The sequence below is a fragment of the Phyllostomus hastatus genome, unplaced genomic scaffold, assembly GCF_019186645.2.
Source record: "Phyllostomus hastatus isolate PE091 unplaced genomic scaffold, TTU_PhHast_1.1 phas_scaffold_46, whole genome shotgun sequence".
Lineage (NCBI taxonomy): Eukaryota > Metazoa > Chordata > Mammalia > Chiroptera > Phyllostomidae > Phyllostomus > Phyllostomus hastatus.
The window spans coordinates 32479363-32498377 of record NW_025334032.1 but is presented as its reverse complement, the minus strand read 5'-3'; the positions used below and the strand labels follow the sequence as shown (position 1 = coordinate 32498377).

Below are 19015 nucleotides of genomic sequence, written 5' to 3'. Positions count from 1 at the left end.
CACTAGGGATAATCAGACAGACTCGTTTTGATCTTTGCCTTGTTTCCTTTACATCAGTACTAAATCATACCAAAAGGCTCGTGGTGATATATGGTTTTTAGCTCCTTTGGAGATTTTATTGAAGAAAATTTTCCAGTTCATGTGTTTGACTAGTTTAATGTATATGGAAAATGCAGGCAGTAGATAAATTATTAGAGTCGCTCTCCTTGTCGTCAAAACATGCCTCTGGCTACTGAGTATGACCTATAGAAGTGTGGACGGTTAAAAAGGCAATGGGACAGTCTCTGAGGAGAACAAGAAATTATTTAGTTGTTATTGTGGTATGCTCCCTTTTGAAGGATATATAAAACATTAAATCAGCAATGAACTAGAGAAAATATTGGGGTATGTATTAAACTCTTCAGTCCTTTCACGGAACCTATTATTTTGGTCACGTATTTTCTCTTTTTCCTGCCAGCTCTCGCTTGTTCTAACCCTAACTGCTTGTTTGATGTTGAAGTTGTTGGCATTCATTTCCTCAGAGATATACCCAAGGAAACATTCAGTTTTGGTATTTTAGTTCACAAGTTGGTGTTTAGGATGACTAATGATGGATAGAACTCACCCAGAGTCACCAGGTATATGGCTGTCTGGCAATGTGGAGGCCTCCCAGGCTGTGATACAATTAAACTGAACATTACCTCCCCTCTGTACCAGGAGACCCTGAGCAGGCCCAGCCTAGAGAACATGTGATACCAGGAAAATACAATGCAGAATAGCAACACCCACCATATTAGGATATAATTAATTTAGTTTCATATAGCCTAATATCCTAACTTGAAACAGGAATATTGACAGCAATGAAATATATGCTCAATTACATATATTTACTCTTTTCCATTTGCAGAAAAAAGAAAGCGATGTACAGAAGCACAATATGTTCAAAATTATTTTTTAATTTAAAGTGTTTATTTACTATCAATGCACTGCTAATTGCTTGCAATTTTTCCTTCTGTAATTAAACTAATATGTTGAATAAAGTGTAGGCTGCAGTAATAACTTTCCATATACTTTAATTAAGTAATTCTGCATGCATTTATTTCTGACCTAGAAGCATCTCTTCTACTCTAAGTGCATTTTCTTATTTGCTTCACTTATTTAAATTCAATAAATTAAGATTTAAACTCACCTTTCCATATATAAACAATAATAGTTTAGGACACACGATGTAGCATTTTTATGTTAATAAATTATCTGCTATTTGATGACGTAAGTATTGGTCCAAGAAAGGCTTTGCTAGTGTGCGTATATATTGTTTGTGTATGCATGTAGTGTATATGCATGTAGTGTATAGCAATCTAGTTTACTCCATATCATTAAAGTCAGTGGTATACTGTGCAGATCAATCCACCCAATAACAAAGTGTATTTGAAGGAAGCAACATAATATATATGTTAAGGTTTTATGTGTACAACAACTACAATATCTTCCGGGCAATTCAGATTTAATTTATGCCTGAGTTCTCCGAGGCCTCAAAACTCAGAATTCACATTTATCAACACATCAGCCCCAAGCAGTTTTTTGAACATCATCCAGCTGTATTACTGTGTTAAAAGATTTAAAAAAACAATATAACAGAATGAGACCATAATTAGAAGAAAACACTCAACTGAATACAGACTGCTGAGATAACTTTTGCAAGACCGTGTGTAGTAACTGTTACCAAGGACAATGGGTCTTTCATGGTTTTTCCAATATTGTCATCAAACTCCAAGAGGGAAGTTCTTTGCTTTAAAAAAACTGATTTTAAAATGTAATTCATGCTGTTTTAAACATGACAGCCCAGGAGATTAACGAGTTTTTATCTTACTTAACATTGTCTCAGCCGCTTTTCCAACGTTCTGTGTTGACCTGAGAACATGTATGGAGTTCAGAATAGAAGAAAAACATACACCTTCTTTTCAGAGAATTATCCCACATGTTACCAGGGTTTGGAACTAACTTCTTCACCTTGCTAAGTGCTCCTCAGGAGTTCTGATGGTGGCAGGCTGTGTGTTACTGGAGCCCAAAACCAGTGGGCTGGGACTGGCAGGAGGGCCGAGGTGGGAGTGAGGACTAAGGAAAGGGAAAGAGAGCTTAAGTCTAGAATGTAATGGCCTGACATGTTTCCCCTAAGTGCTCACTAGAAACTAGGCACAATTTTAAATTTGGAGGATATTTTGGAATACAGAGATCTCGTGTTTTCAATTCTAGACAGTTATATATTTAACAAACAGTGACAGTACATTTCTTAGTTCAGGTTGCTACCACAAAATACCATAGACTGGGTGACTTAAGCAACAGAAATATGTTTCTCACAGTTCTGGAGGCTGGAAGTCCAATATCAAGGTGCCAACAGGTCCAGTGTCTGGTAATTGGCCCCTACTGGCTCACAGACAGCCAGCTTCTCATTGCGGCGTCCTCAGTTGGTGGATTGCAGAGAGAGAGAGAGAGGGAAGGAGCTTATGTTTGTCTATAAGAGCACTAGGCCCATTTGCAAGAGCTCCACCCTGGTGACCTAATTACCTTCTAACGGCCCAACCCCCTAACATCATCGCAATGGAGGTTAAAATTTAACATTTGAATTTTGAGCAGACACAAACTTTAAGTTTGTAACATATGCAAAAATAAATGAAAAGGACTGTGCACAAAGTGTGATGTGCCTCGGTCTCTGACTGGGCTGGATTGTACCGCACGCGTGTTTCTGATGTAGGCGGATAGCAAGAAAGGATGATAGAAATGGGGACGTGGAAGGAAGATACAGATCCACCCGTGAAAAGAAATAAATGTTATGGAAATAACAACTCCTCACCCCCTAACCTGTTTGATCTTTTTACTGAAGCCCTCCAAATTCCCAAATTATTATGTTTTCCTAATATGGAGCAGGCTTTGTAATTGATGAGTATGTTAATATACAAAACTATCCAATAAATTAGAAATAGATTTTAATTCTATGCTGTAATTATATTAATATTATATTTTAATACATCAAGAAAATTATTGATTACAAGACACATTGGGGAGCACTAAAATACAAATATATATGTATATATTTGTACAAATATACGCATATATGTATACATGTGTATATACATATACATATATGTGTATATTTGCAAGATTGTGAAATGGATTCATGTTCAGTGATAGTAAAGGGTGAACAAATGTCAATGTTAGACTATATTTAATTACTCTAAATGCAGAGCAACTAAAGGTTCACACCTGAATAACGCTTTATAAGTACCTCATGATGTGGTAGGATGGGCATTATTATCTGCTCATAGAGAGAAAACCTGAGAGTCGTTCAGTCCACAAGTGTTTATTGGGATGCAACAGGTGCCAAGTTGAACACCCCATCTTCAGGCTGCAACCAAGAACAAAGGAGACATTGTGTCTCTTCGTGTGTACACAGAGTTTTGAACTGGCTAAACCCACATTTTTAGTGTCAGACATCAAGATGCCCAACCATCCTAGCACAGCACTATGTTGCCAAATTAATCTACTGAGAAGTATAACAATTAAAAATATTATTTTAGGGGTAAATGTACTGCAGAGATAAGCTAAATAACATAAGTATATTTCTCTTATCTTTCTAAAAAGTACATATTAATGGTTTCCTGCATGCCAGTTTCACTTTTAAACCTTCCCTCTGACCCTAGGTGCTGATGCTGTGGAAGCTCAGTGTAAAAGGTTCGAAGTGAGGGCGAGTGAAGACGGCAGGGTGCTGTTTTCTGCAGATGAAGATGAGATTACCATCGGGGCTGAGAAGCTGAAAGTCACAGGTACTGTAGCTCGAGGTCTTGGAACACTGTTTACCCCTTGAACAAATTACAACTGGGGAAAAAAGCCACTTTATAAGATGTGTGATCCCCATGTCTAAAATGGAGTCTCGCATTCTATCACGATGTCACAACAGTTGGGTATCCAACCGTCTTCAACAAGAAGGCCCTGACTGTGGATGCTGAGGTGAACGTGAACAGTAGCCTTTATGTATAAGTACAGGTGTGAGTCTCGGGACGGGCGGGGCAGGACAGTGGGTATGAACGGTGGGCAATAAAGTGTAGGCCAGACACTAAGTAAAGCTATCTAAAGGTGACCGACAAATAAAATTTAGAGATACTATTTAAAAGATAGGCAAAAGAAAACTAAAATGTAAACATCAACTCTAAAATGAAGTAGGGGGAAAGGTTATAAGTATACTAAATTCTTGTTCTTTGGGGCTGATACTTATCTTCAAAATATATAAATCAAGAAAAAGTGCTAATCGCTTATTATTTAGAAGTTATTAAAGTTGTTATTCTAATATTAGGGTCATAAGTCAATCAACAACTGAAATTAAAAAGCAAGAACAAAAACAAAACAGAAAGTTAAAGTCATGTTTGGGAGTGGGGAAGAATTTTATAAAGACAATTGCAAGCATAATTTCTATTGAATTATTTGATTCACAACAGCAACACATGTTTTATTGAAGTATTTTTAAAACAGCCAAAAAGGCCTACACTATTTCAAAAAAGAGAAAAGATGAAATATGCTTGACTTAGTGCTTCCCAGAGCTGGGTTTGGAAATGGCTCTTGGGACATCTGTCATGCCTGTTTAGGTCTAAGTGAGTTCTCTGGGTCACGCAGAAGAGTTAGCAGGGTAACTGGCCTCTGCTCTCCATGAATCCCACCTCTACTTCAAAAAAGATTTTTAAATCAATTTCTTTGTCTCCAAGTTTGTTTCCTTTATCTTGATGATAATGATAAATTTAGTGTTCAATTACATCAGTGTTCATGTGCACACCTGTGTGCACACCTGGATACCTATGCATTCATGTGTCTGTCTAGAATGTTTTCCACACATAATGAAGACATCGTGAAAGTTAGCTCCTTATTCTTCTTAATAAAGATAAAATTAATATTGCCAATGTTCCAGACATGAATGCCCAAGTGGATTTCAGAAGAGATGCATTATTAAATAGCAATGGCATTGAACAAGGGTTGTTGGATGGGCACCCTCATCAGTCATCCCTGGGCTTGGCCACAACCCACCACCACCATCCCCACTGACCACCCCATGCTCCTACCTTATGTCCTGCTGCACAGCCAGAACCTGTGGCATCATGTTGGTGTTTGGGGGTAGTCGCCATGGCTGCTGACGCGCTTCATTTCTCTTTTTTTGTTCTTAAAACTCCTTGGAAAGGTCAGGAAAGAAGGCATCCTGGGAAGCAAAAATTTACCAGATTGACCTTCCTAAATCCTGAGATTGGGAGAACAAAAAAAGCATGAGGATTATGGTTGTCATAGAACACAGACAGATCAGAAAGGACATTGACTTCAGGGCCCTCTGTGCTAACTTTTGAGTTGCTGGTTGGTGGAAAAGTGGAGAATGTGGTGGGGACGCACTCAGGAGGATTGGGCAGATATGATTTCAATATTTAACTGTCTTTGAACCTTGGTAGTATCTAATGGTTATCAGTTTTTGCTACCAACATAATCACGAGATAGCATTTAGGACAGGGATGTCAAACTCATTTTCACTGGGGGCCGCAGCACCCTCACGGTAACCTTCAAATGGCCAAAATACTTTTAGGACTGTATAAATGTAACTCCTCCTTAACTGTTAAGGAGTTGAAATTACATTCAGCCCTTTGAGGCTGATGTGGCCCCCAGTGAAAATGAGTTTAACACCCCAGTCTAGTATATTATGCAATTACCCCCAAATTATTTGATCAACATTCCGATATTTTCATGGGGCACTTGTATCCACAAGCGAAGGAAAGTTTCAGAGCTCTTGACAGCATTCAGCTGTCAGCATGGAATTTTAGCTTTCCCTGGTCTTTATATTACCTTGACTTACAGCAATTGCAGTGAAGTGCTGTCTTCACCAAGTTAGACACATTAAGTAGTTTTGGTTTTGTTTTTTGTTTATAATTTGAGTTGAGTGGGCACTCAACTTTTTCTTGGTATCCTGGCTGCTAATTTGGGCTGTTAAGTCAGAGGAGACTGTGCCCCTAAAAAAATCTGTTTTTCTGCTTTTCAATTAATTGCCTTAAGGCAGTCATCTCTGCTAACTTGTTAATGTTTCCCCTCTCTCTCCCCCTCTTTGTATATGTGAATGTGTGTGTGACACATGCATGGTATATACGTATACATGTGTGTAGAAGTGGATAAATACATTGTGTCTCACTCTGGCTCTCTTTTTTCCTGTCTCTATTCAAAAAAATACATATAACTTGGAGATAATTCTTCATGTACTCTTGACCGATCTATATTTTCCAACTATCTCAGAATAGTTGGAAATGATTGTGATTCCAGAAGATCCAAAATAATAAAATAATATAATTTTGAGGCCATCATTGCTGAATTCCAGCATATTTTTGTAAGGGGTTGAAGCATAGCACTTAGAACAGAAGAATGAGAGTGACCGTGACAAATAACCCTGGCTTCAACCTGTGTCCCTATACAAGTAGTATCGCGTTGTTAACAAATGCATGCCAAGTCAGGGAACATTGTCACTGCTAGGGACCCCCCCCCCAGGATCGCATCACGTTCCCTTTCCTCGCCGACGCAAACACGCTCCCGTACACACGCTCCCTCAAGGCCCTGCTAGGCCCTTCCTCCTTTACCAGAATGTTGCATATTAACTTTATAGTTACTCTCTTCCTTCCCATGAGACTTCTAAAATAAAGAAAAACAAAAATATCAAAGGCAAATATAATTTAGAATTTTCCATGCTTAGAGGAGAAAATTGGGCATAACGTAGCATGCGACTTAGGAGAGCGGGGATTGATCAGTAACCCGCGTATACTTTAAAGCGGCGCTTGGGGCGTTTGACACTCGCACTGCAGAAAGCATTGATTCCAGGGCGCTTCATGTATTAATAATCAGCTAGCGGTGCTGACAAGACTTCAAAGTTGCCTGTGACAAGAGATCTGTGTGAGATTTATTCTAGAATTTCAAATTCGTGACACACATTTTTTCTATTTAAGGAATATGCATAGGAATTAAAACAGATTCTTTCTAGCTGTGGCCTTTGCGAACAATGGCCTTTTGTTCTCCTCTTTCAGGGTGACAGAGTGGGTGCATGTATGTGACGTGCGTCTACACACCTGGGAGAAAATCACTTCTGACTGAAATTATTTATTGACTTAGTATCAAGGCTCAGGATACTTGACATTTACCCTTCCTAAAAAGTAGCAGGACTTCACCCGATGCGTGTGAATCCCCCTGGTGTTCCGGAGGATGGAAGCAGGATGGCAGGTGGTCACCAGAACACCACCACCCCTCCGGCTCCCATCACTGTGACGAGCAATCATGTGCTTGAAGTCTGTAATTTTTTACTCTCGATATTACGTGGCTTGCTCATTTGCTTACTTAAATCTTAATTTGAATACACTTATTTGACCTTACCATGCCCCTTCTCTGTATTATTGGAGATATGGGAGTTTTACAGGTTAGTGCACATATGCATACTTGCAAACTTTATTTGCATTTTGTATCCCCTAATACTGGCCAATGATATGACTTAAAGATATCTTTTGAGACCGAGTAAACAAATAAAGATAGAAACCTGTACGCTCAGAGACTTTTAAATTTAGTGCTTTCAGGCACATTAGTCAACCGAAATTTACACTTTCATTTGTGCCCCAAGTAATATATTCACTTAGAAAACAAAGTGCATATGTAAGTCACTTGACTTGACAAAGTGACAACTTTACCCCTCCCCGTAGAATAGCTTAACTTCAAATTAAAAGCTATTAGTTGGACTTAAACCTCTCCTTTTCTTCCTTTGATAGAAAGGGGAAAGGAGCTAAGTGTAGGAGGAGAAAGGATATATCTGTTTTCTGAGGCATTAGAAATTAGAACTGGCAATCAGAAAGAATAATGAATCCCAACATGCATCCACCCCGTGCCCCCGTGTTTGCTCGGAAACCAAGCGCATTGCTCCCGTGTCACCGTTCTCACTGAGTGACTGGAAAGAGAGACAAGTTCTAATGCTCGCTTGACAACAGAAGAAAGGATTTTCTGAAGAGCTGTCTTTTAAATTAAACACCATGTTTCAGGGTTTAAATCAATATTTTCTGGCTTGTTTTTTTATTAGGCTTCCACACCCTTGTTCTTGTCTGTTAAATTGGCACACTGTGAACTGGTCAGCTTTGAAATCAAGCTTCCTATTGTGTGGGGCCATTGTTCCTCGCACCTGTCTGAATGCCAAGAATGCACTCAGCAACACTCAGCCAGCGGGATGTAGCTCCTGGGCCCAAGTGCCACCTGGAGAAATGTGACTAGATCCGGTGCCAAGGAAGGGACTGTGCGATCATTAATTTACTCTAGGGTGACATTTCAAGTTCATACACTAGAGTAAATCACTCAGCTCCCTCCACTAGTTTTCCAGTCACTTTTTAAACTTACTGAGGATAAAGATTTTGGACCTCTCTATCTTCCCCGCAAATCTCCAGGTAAAAACTGATCGCAGGTTTGGAAGTGTATAAATTACGAACTAGACCTTACTGACTCGCCTCTCCCTGACTTATTTCTTAAAGCTATGATTTAAGTGTTTCCCACTTTTATTAAAACAAGACTTGAAAATATAATTTTGTAATAAACATGTGAAAAATGCCTTAAAAGAGGACAGCCCCTTTAAAAAAGAATGTGGCATGTTGACATAACATTTCTGTGCAGTGGTTTTAAAATTTTCCACTGATGTTTAAAATTTTCCCTACAGCTATGGGCCTTAAATCCCTAATATATCTCGAAGATATCATTTATCCTGCCATTGTGTAAGTGAATTGTCTGATTTCTTATATATCATGATGAAGTTCCAAAAATGCATCACTTACAGAATACGGTGTACTGAAAGTACATGCAGTTTCTTTGCTTGCTGGCTGGCTATCGGCCAGGAGCTGGCATTTGTTCCTGGGGGCGACCTGTATTCCTGCTTTCCAATGTCCTGCCTCCAGGAACATTGGGTTGAGTCCCTATCGTTATTCAAATCTCTCTAATATCCTCTCCTATTGCCAACAGCTGGGGAGAGGTTATCTGCTTTTAGTAGCTTATGGTTACATTGCCTTATTACTTTATCCGGATATGTGGATAATCCAGGATAATCTCCCTATTTTAAGGTCAACTGATTAGTAACCCTAATTACAAATGTGAAATCCCTTCTGTCATGTAGCACATTCCCAGTCTCCAGGGTGAAGGAGGTTGGTGGTGGGGGGTGGGGGGGTCATTTTGCTGCCTGCCATACTTTAGAAATTATTGAATCTCTCTAAATCTATTTTGTCTTCTTCAAAGGGGCATTAGAGGAAATACCACAGGGGATTTTGGTGAAGGTAAAATATATATGTGAAAATCACTTAGGAACAATCCTGGCACCAATTTGACAAGTAATAAATACTACCATATCATAACTTTAAATCCCATTAATATTCTCCTTATTTGTTTGATATTTTTAAGATAAATAGTTATAAAGGGAAATAAAAGAATTGCACAACAAAAGCTGTCTTTTGTTGGAAAGCTGGAAATTATATATTCAATATTACCAATAGAAAATTGTACCCTTTACTAGATATTTAAGAGCTCTTGAGAAAATGTCAAAAAGAATAGAAAATGGGTAATACTAGTTATTTTCTCAAAATACAGGAGCACAAACAATATAACTTTTACTTTTCTCTAATATTAAAGTTCAGACACAGGCAGATACAATGAGGCACCCAGTGACACGGGTTCCTTAAACCTTCCAAACCCGAAACCCTTCAGCTCAGGTTGCTGCCCCTCGCCATCGGTCTGAGGTGGTCACAGGCCTTCATCTCTGCACTGCAGCCCTGAAGAAATGAGGAAAGGAGGAAGCGGAAGAAAGGACTTTTCGTAGAACACGGCAACCTGGAAATAGCACTCATCACTGATACACTGACCAAAGCTTAGTCATGTGCTTGTGTGTGCCTGCAAGGATAGCAGAGAAATGCTAGTTCTAAATGGTGGTTAAAACTTAGGGTGAGGGCCTCTATTAATAAAGGAAGAATGGATTAAACAAGAAAATGAGCCATTTCCTGCCACAGGAAGTGATTTAATAATATAGAAACTGAATAAGTGACTTCAAAGGGAAAGAAAGAAAAAACAGTTTTAATATATTATCAATTAGACAACAATAGTCTTCAAAATGTCCCTTAAATTTGCACTTTTCTTCAATCCACAGCGATCTCCCTTACCTTATTTTACCTTTTGCAGAAGATTCCTGTGCAGTTAATCTCGACATACTTCTTTTCTGAAAATCATTGCTATCATGTCATTCAAAAAATAAAAACAATCTCTTTACTCCCTATTGTCACCTTCATCAAACCGAAACCTCACTTCCAGTATCAGGATTCTTAAACAGTTTCCTCTTGCACTTTTTTATTCCTTTTGACGTACACACTCCAGTTAGATCAGCCAACTCACTGAGTTTTCCTTCCCTTTATAATTCTGAATGCTTGATGTCGAGAATTGAGTTCTAGAGAATGAAAGTGGAAAATTACTTTCAGGCAACTCACAAATGTCTAGAGCTGAATGAAAGGAATCAAGTCAAAATCAATAGAGGAATTTTGACAGCGAAATACCAAGGAAAGCACAAAGAAACATCAAGTCCAGAAGATTAATGACTGGGGTGAATTTGGAGATGGAGACAATATTTCAGAGCTGGGTAGATAAAAGTCTCTGTGAAACTAAGTTAAAAACAAATGATTGTGTTGTATTGTGTTGAGGTCAGAAATCAGTCGAGCATTTGCATCTCCATTTCTGGGTCAAAGAACTACAATTACAGATGCAGAAGGGTGACCCAAGAGGCTGATGGCAAATAAACAGAAAACTTTTCCCCTTCCTTCCTTCCTTCCTTCCTTCCTTCCTGGAAATTAATCTGTATCTCCTCACTACAGTCCAGTCTCATTTCTACTTTATCTGTGTTGATACATGCATGTGTATATAATACATTCAAATCCTAAATAAGATTTTCTATAACACAAAGTAGAGCCCCTGGAATCTGATTTATTTGGTAGCTAGACATTATTTCAAGCAGATTTATTTGGTAGGTCAGAAAAAGTTAGAGGTGAAGAGGAATGAGTGCATTTAAATGCTATTTATCTGGCTTTCTCAACTGCAGTACAGAGAGCTCCCGGAGTAACCTCTCTGTCTTCATGTAGCTAGGTAAATTGAAAACTTAGGATGTTCCAAGTGACATCAAGGGAAAGATTGAGATAAATGATTGATGTTATAATCACTTTGGAAAACAGTAATATAATCTTGGTCTGCAATTTTAAAGGCCAATTGAAATTTAAGGAAGAACAAATTTTAGTTTAAAATGCATTCATCAGGCTGACCTTTGTCTTCAAAATGATCTTACTAGAGTATGTCAAAATACATTTTATTTCTAATTTTACCTGTGGAGTTTTTGTGAGCATGCTTTGCATAAGCGGGTGGAGTCTGTGCTCACATAAATGATAATGGGGCCATCTTTCATTTCACTATAAAGACAGGCAGGGAAGGTCAGAGATACAGAGGAGAAAGGAAAAGGACACCACAAATTTGAATGACTTGCCTACATTTTCTGGTTACTGACTAGTTGAACTAATTTCTGTTGTTATGGTAATTACCACAAATTAGTGTCTTAGTGGTTTAAGACAACATACATTCATCATGGAGAGTTCCAGAAGTCGGAAGTTTGGAAAGGTTCTCACTGGGCTGAACTCAAGGTGTTTGCAGGGTTGCGTTCTTTCCTACGAGAACCCATTTTCTTGCCCTTTTCACCTTCCAGAGGCCATGACACTCCTTGGCTTCTGCTTCCTCAACCTCATCTTCAGAGCCCGCCGTAGGGGGCCAAGGCTCTCTCGTGCTGTCGTGTCTCCTGTTCTCCCTCTTTGCCTCCCTCTTTCATTTTTAATGACCCTTGTGAGTATTTTGGACCCTCCTGGATAATCTGAGATAATTTCCCTATTTTAAAGTAATATGTAGCACCCTTCCATTTGTCATCTAAATTCTTCTTTGCCTGAAGGTAACATATTTATAGATTTCAGAGATTAGGATGTGGTTTTGGGGGTTGGGGCAAGACAGGCACAGAACTATTCTGCTATTGCACTAAGTGACAATCGATTTCGTCAAACATTTTTACCCACTAAACAGAGACACTGAACAATTGGAACACTGAACACAAGTTTCATAATTTCTTGAATACAGATATGGTAGAAGAAGAAAAAATGGAACTAGGAATGATCAAATTTGTGCTCAGAGCATAATTAGCTTAACTTTTTCTAACTATGGATCATCTAAATGCTGAATACCTTTGAACAACTTATATATTCCCTCTTTGCTTTCATTTCATCCACTGTAAAATGGGGATATTTTTTAAATTGCTGTCAGAGTTTTACTGTGAGGATCATATTATTTGTCATTGTTGTTCAGTGCTTAATACGCCGCTGAAGAGTTTAAATGTTTAATAAATGTTAGCCGTGATTGTCATGATCTCTAGGAGGTGGTAGAAGGAGCAGTGTTATATCGGTCTCTTCATCTGGTAGCTTCTGATCTCCTCACAAGGTTCACTAAGACTCGGTGACATTATATATGAGAGAAGACTATACAAATGACTTGAAATTAGGGCAAAGCATTTTTCTTTTCAAAATGTGGCCAACCCAAAAAAGATTTTCCAAAATGCTTTTCATAACTGTCCAGCTGAAAGGCATGAAACTGGTGCCCTTTCATCATTTATTCATCAGCTCTTTGCCCCCTCGGTTGAAGGTAGTCTTGGGGTGTTAGCTCCCTAGCAAGGTATTTTGGGGTGATTCTTGGATGCTGTGTGTGCTGAGCCTGCCTCCCGGGGCTCTGAGAAGCAGGAAGCAGGGCTCAGCGCACTCTTAAACAGTGGGGTTTACCGACTACGCGTGCCCAGGAGCGGCTGTGCACCACACCTGTGGCTGAACTCGGATGTGAGCTGAGGAAATGTGTCCATTTTATTCAGAAAATAAAATATATTGATTCTGATCATGGCTCTGGACATGAGGTATTAATCTCACAACATGCATAGAAAACTGGGAAGGAAGATGTTTCAGGATAATGTAATTATAATATAAATGTTGCTCATCCTTCTGTATTAAGTACAGCACTCATTTATACCGTCAGTTTTTTATTTATCCTACATCTTTTAACATCGCTACTTTCCCCACATACACATACAAAACCCATACCGACTTGATGAATAACTAGTGTTTCATTGCATGGCCTCTTTAAAGTTTATAACTGAGAAATCAAGTGAATTATTGTTTGGTAATTATCCTGGTTGTTTTGGTCTTTAAAACTAGTTGATAGGAATAGCCTTTCAACTGCCAGTGTATTTACTCATTATACAGTGCTGGGACAGAAGTAGGTTTGCGGGTGTGAATACACAAAACACAGTTTATTCTTGTATTATTATTTATTAGTGATTGTCTTGTATTACAACTGTGAACCTACTTTTGCCCCTAAAAAATTGAGACATAAATGTTAGTAAGATACAAGCACCTTGAAAGTTAAAAATATAAGCAAGAAGGGACTCTGCATCATTTCTAATACTGATAAATTTAAGTCTAATGTTCTTTATTAGTTACAAATGATGTATTTTTGAAATATACTTCATCTTGAAGAAAATAGATTTATTCTTTTGCATATTCCATATGATCACCAAGTATCTTTTTCATTATCTTTCTTTGAATTCTGAAACCTTTAGAAGTGGAGGAGAGAACATGATTTGGCATCTGAGAGTAAATTCCTTGAGATATGTTTATAATTATGAAAAATGTTGAATGAAAAGTAAAAACACATTTAGAAATATTTTATTAAAAATTTGGCATCTTGTTTTCCAGTCACAAATGAACAACATGGTGGTTTTTTCATCAGAAAAAAAAAAACAATTTAACAACACTGTTTCCCTATTTTACTAGAAAAACTCACATTGGCTAGGTTTATAATAAAAGTTTCAATAAATTCATATCATCACCCCAGGATATTAAGTTGATTTGTGTTAAAGTATTAGACAAAGAAATATGCTAGGAAACAGAAGCAGCATGTTTTACATACAAATTATAAAACAGAATAATTATAAATTTATTCTACTTTTATTCTTTCATTCCCATTCTTTCTGTTTGTATTTATTGATCCTCAACTATCAGAATCCAAGAGTGGTACTAAGTCTATAAAACTGGTTAAGACAAAATCCTTGAGTCTGAGGAACTCATATTTACTAGGCATGAGTTTGAAGCTTTATCCTATTATATTGTGATAAATGCTGTAACGGTCATTTTTGCCGAGCTGGGAAAGCTGAACAGAGGAAGAAACTGCAGTAAGGATGCACAATATGCTTCACAGAGAGAATACTCTGGAATCAGATCCTCAAGAATGAATAGAGTTCCTATCAAAGGGGAGGAGACGTGAGAAGTATGCCAGGAAGAAGTAATACTCAAGACAATCCTTAAACATTTCAATCTGTAAGAGGCTTATTGTCACTTAAGCACACGATGCAGAGAACTGCTAAGAGGTTAAGTCTTACCAAGGACTTTAGTCTTGGCTTCTATAGGCAATTGGATACTGGAAGTACTTTAAGTGAGAATTATACAGCTTTGTATTTGGAACATTGTTTGGCAGTGGTGTAGAGAAATAATTAGAGAGGAAAAAGTGATACTGAAGTTGTGGGAAGAAGTAAACTATGTAATAAGGAATTTGAACAAGAATGCATCTCAGTTTCTGACTCAACTGTTTAGGACTTGAATGTATCATTAATCAAACAAGGAGCAGAAACAAGAGAAAAAAGCTTTTAAAGAGAAGGTCCTTAATATAGTGATCCTTATCAGTATTTATCAGTTATCTCAGCTATTTAAGACATCATGTTGTGCACAGGAATACAGTAGGATACAAGGGCTGTCTGTGACTTTTTTCTTTTTTTAGCCTAGAAGGGGAGTAACACATAATTTTAAATGTAAAGTTTCAGAATAGATATAGGTTCCAAATGAGTGACACATGTCATAAACCCTAAATATGTTCAGAGAATGAACAGATTACATTTACCTTAACAGGCAGGGAAACTGGTAGAGATTTCATGGATGAGCAGAGGAAGAGGAGGCTGAGGAGATGGATGGGGTCCCATTCCAGGAGCCTTGGATGTTGGGCAAAAGCAGGATCCAAGAACAATTACAGCTCTTTGTCCGGAAAAGAGATATCAGTAGGTTTGGCAAGGTTAATCTAGTGATGTGTAGTTTGTATTTTGTGGAATTAGCTGGAAGCAGGAACACCTTTCAAATTATTAAAATAACACAAGAGGAGACTTTTCTTTCAGGATTCACAAGAACTCACTTGAATGGAGTAAAAGGAACTAACTTTAATGGGCAGTTAATAATGTACTTTTGCCAATATGGTTACTCCATTTCTTGCCCCAGATAATTTTTCTATAGATATGTGGGGGCAATCTCATTTCCACATGCGTGTAGGAGAATTGAGAAGAGCTGGAGTATACATGTTTCAACAGGGTTGAAAAAATAATGTAACTGTGACAGTTAAAAAGTGAAGGTACCTTACAGATCAGATTAGTCAGAGCTTAATTTTACAAATAACATCCAGAGGGCTTTAAATACTTGTCAAAGATCAAAGATTGAATTAAAAGAGGAGGTCTGGGAATAGAGTGAAAACATTCCCTGTCCAGTCTTTGACTTTACCAATTTAAATCTGTGAGGAAAGCGATTGCAAACGAAGGAAAAAGAAAGCAGGGTGTGAGGACTTCCCAGGAATTTGAAATGCTCAGCAGCGAAGGCTAAAATATGAAAATGATGAATAAATAGGAGCCTTTCTGGCTCTGAGATCTAGATGCATTTGCCCTTGGACCACATCTGTATTGTAGTGCAAAAATTCCAAACGCTGCCGAAGACTCCCATGAATTGTCACGGCATGAAGGTGCAGGGGGTCGTGCTGGGGGGCTGCAGAGAAAGGCTCATGTTCTCTTAACCCCCTTTGCCGCCTGGGCTTGAATTCCTCTCCTGTTATCTCTTCTGTTCTGAACTGATCTGGATGTAAGGTTCATTTTTTACTTCGTCCCCCTTCAAATGAACACAAATCCTCAAAAAAATAAATGATCATGGTAGATTTTTTTTGAAAAACTGAAGGCAGCAGGAGATCTCATTTGGAAAACCTCAAAGCACGTAACTTAAAAATAGAACTTAGATATCATAAACGAGCGTATGTCCGTGATAGAGTCTTTCCTATAAGTCAGCTGGGCAACTGCTCAGCTAGCTGCCTGCTGAGCAGCTCGGCACTGAGAAATAGACAGACAAGAGTCATACACAGTAACTATGCTATGCACTCAGCTTTTATTGAATGCAGGTTCTCTCAAAGTGGAATACCAACATACATTAATACACTACTCACACTCTAATAATCCATGAGAAATGTAACATATACACAGAGCAATCGATGAGGGATAATGAACCCAAGTCCCAGGAGCTCAGTCAGCAGGTCCGGGAGACAGCATGGTGGGAGGGAGTCATCAGTGTCTTGCACGGAAGGCTCTCAGGAGCCAGGTGGGCAGCAGGGCAGATGAAGTCCTCAGTTCGGCCGGGCAGAGCCTCTAGCAGCCGATGCCAAGGGAGATCAGCGGGGCGTGGCGCAGCACTCTGGTGTGTGGAGCTCGGCTGTCTCAGCAGTGGTCTGGAGCCTGCCTCAGTTACACCTGGAAAATGGTGGACTCCACCCTTCTGGGTCTTTTTGATAAATGTGGCTCCCCTGATGCCAAGGAGGGAATTTCCCCAGGATCCTATCTATGGATGGTCCCGCTCTGCAGGCGTGGCTGTTCTGATCAAGTGTTCAGATATCTTGGGTGGGTCTCCTTGCCAGATGTGTGTAACGTGACTTAGGCAGTTTCCCTCTTGAACCCAAGTGTCATGGCTGACTGACAGCCATTCTGGTTGATAGGAGCGACTCCACTTTGTTTTATATACGTTATGCTATCATGATTGGACCAAAGCCAATTTTATTGGTACCGCCCTCTTCAGTTTCTACTCCTCTCTGGCTTCCTTTCCCACAGTGACAGGTATCCCAACCTTTCTTGGTTTCTTTATTCCCCTTCCATCTGGCTTGTCTCTCTTTTTTCTTTTTCTTCCTGGCTCTCCACAACAACGAGCATTCTGTGCCGGGCCTAAGCCTCCCACTTTGAAGCCCTTTGTGACAGCTACACCGAGGCCCTCGTGAAGGCCGAGGACCGTGCCCTTCCTAGGCAGTGCTCTGCCGCTGTGTTGCTCACCTCACTCCCGCGCACTGAAATCAGTCATTCATTCAACAGCGTCAGGTGCACATATTAGTGAATGTTCATATTATGCTAGGTAACGTGCTAGGAAATGCAACAACATCAGGTGGCCATATTAGTGACTGTCCATATTATACTAGATAACAAGCTAGGAAATGCAACTACAGAGTGAAAAGGGTTCTTGGTCTCAAAAAGAATAATAAAAAAAAGATTTATAATTTTTAAAGTGACTTTCAATTTAATTAACCAGAGAATTTTTATGTATTTAATAGCACAGTTTCAAACTTGAAGATAGTGAATAAATAGAAATATTTTTTTGCTCCTGAGATCTAGATGAATGTTCCTTGGACTCATTATAGGAATTGAAAATGTTTTCTCAGGTTAATTGAATTTGGATTATTTAAGTTTTGTAACAATCCCACAAACTGGACGGGAGAGGTGGTGTGGCTACTAATTACTCAAATTTCTCCCCTTTAACTTCTCAGAGATAATTGCTATATTGCAGTCTTACCAATTCAATCAATAAGATTTCACAGTGAAAAGAGAAATAGTTCAAAGAATGGTTTCTTGTCCTATTCCTTAACTCTTTCTTTGATTTTGAAAAGGGAAGTAAGACCCTGGTAGAGTCAAGAACTGTTTCACTGACTCCAGTCATTCAAATGACACGTTTCTACGACATCCTGCACAGAGAACCCAAGCAGTGCAAAACGCTGAAAAGTCAAAGCTATTCTTGTTTTCATATTTTCTCAATATTTTTAAACCTTATGATAAAATTCAATTAAAAGCAAGATCATACTGGGCCCAGTATTTTATTTAGGGAAAGTCTCTTTTCACAGAGCTTATTTGAGAATTGACTGATCTGATCGGATGCCTGAGCTGCTATATTGGGAAATTCCTTGATTTACTGAATAGAGTCTTGTTTAACAAAATGCATGTACTCCTTGACATTTAAGAATCTCTACAGTGTCTACAGTGTCAGGTTTCAAAATTCAGCATGAGGCTATGACCTTTTGGGAGTAGAGTTCTCATGTATTAATGAGTGAACCCATGTCAGGCCATTAACTCTACACACACAATGTGTACAACGTCTGTGGCTGATTTTCATAAAGAAAGGTGATGGGAAGGGGGAATTGAGAAATACTGAATTCTCACAATGGACCAGGATACATTTATATTTTATTTAAGAAAAATCTAACTTAAACTATAAGGTTGACTTTATTATTCCTATTTATAGCTAAAGAAATTGACTAAGGTAGGGATGAGAAAGCTGGGGTGGCTTCCGAGTCTGCTTGTCTCAAAGTGCTCAGTGTACACATATGAAAATCTGGAGGCCAAGGTTCTAGCTTCATCAACGAGGTATTTAATTTCTCTGATTAGAGCTTTCTCACTTTTTAGGTGTAAACAGTATATTATCTACTTATATTTAATAGGTCCGTGAGAGCTCTCTCTCTCTCTTTCCCCCTCTCTCCCCCTCCCTTCCCCTTACCCCCTACCCCGTCTCTCATGACTTGCACTCACCCCACTGTTTGTGGGCTCTCTCACTGAGAAGCACACAACCATGCTGGTCTAGCAGCTACCAGGGCCTGGGGCAGACTGCATGGGCTCCAAAGAGTAAGCACTGACATGAAGCAGAAACTCTGGACACTGTATTTCGTTTTGGCCTTGCTGAGGACACAGGTGGACTTTTTCCATGGTGGAATAGAGGGAGATGGGAAATGGAAAGACAGAGGC

General features: G+C 38.9%; 1 protein-coding gene across 1 annotated transcript in view; it reads left to right on the top strand.

Annotated features, from left to right (window-relative positions):
- Nucleotides 1-19015, top strand: part of SGCZ (sarcoglycan zeta) — a 664156-nt gene that overhangs the window by 627398 nt on the left and 17743 nt on the right. Inside the window, exon 5 of the mRNA XM_045821509.1 lies at nucleotides 3678-3800. Within this exon, the coding sequence (XP_045677465.1) occupies nucleotides 3678-3800 (123 nt within the window). The remainder of the gene's footprint in view (nucleotides 1-3677; nucleotides 3801-19015) is intronic.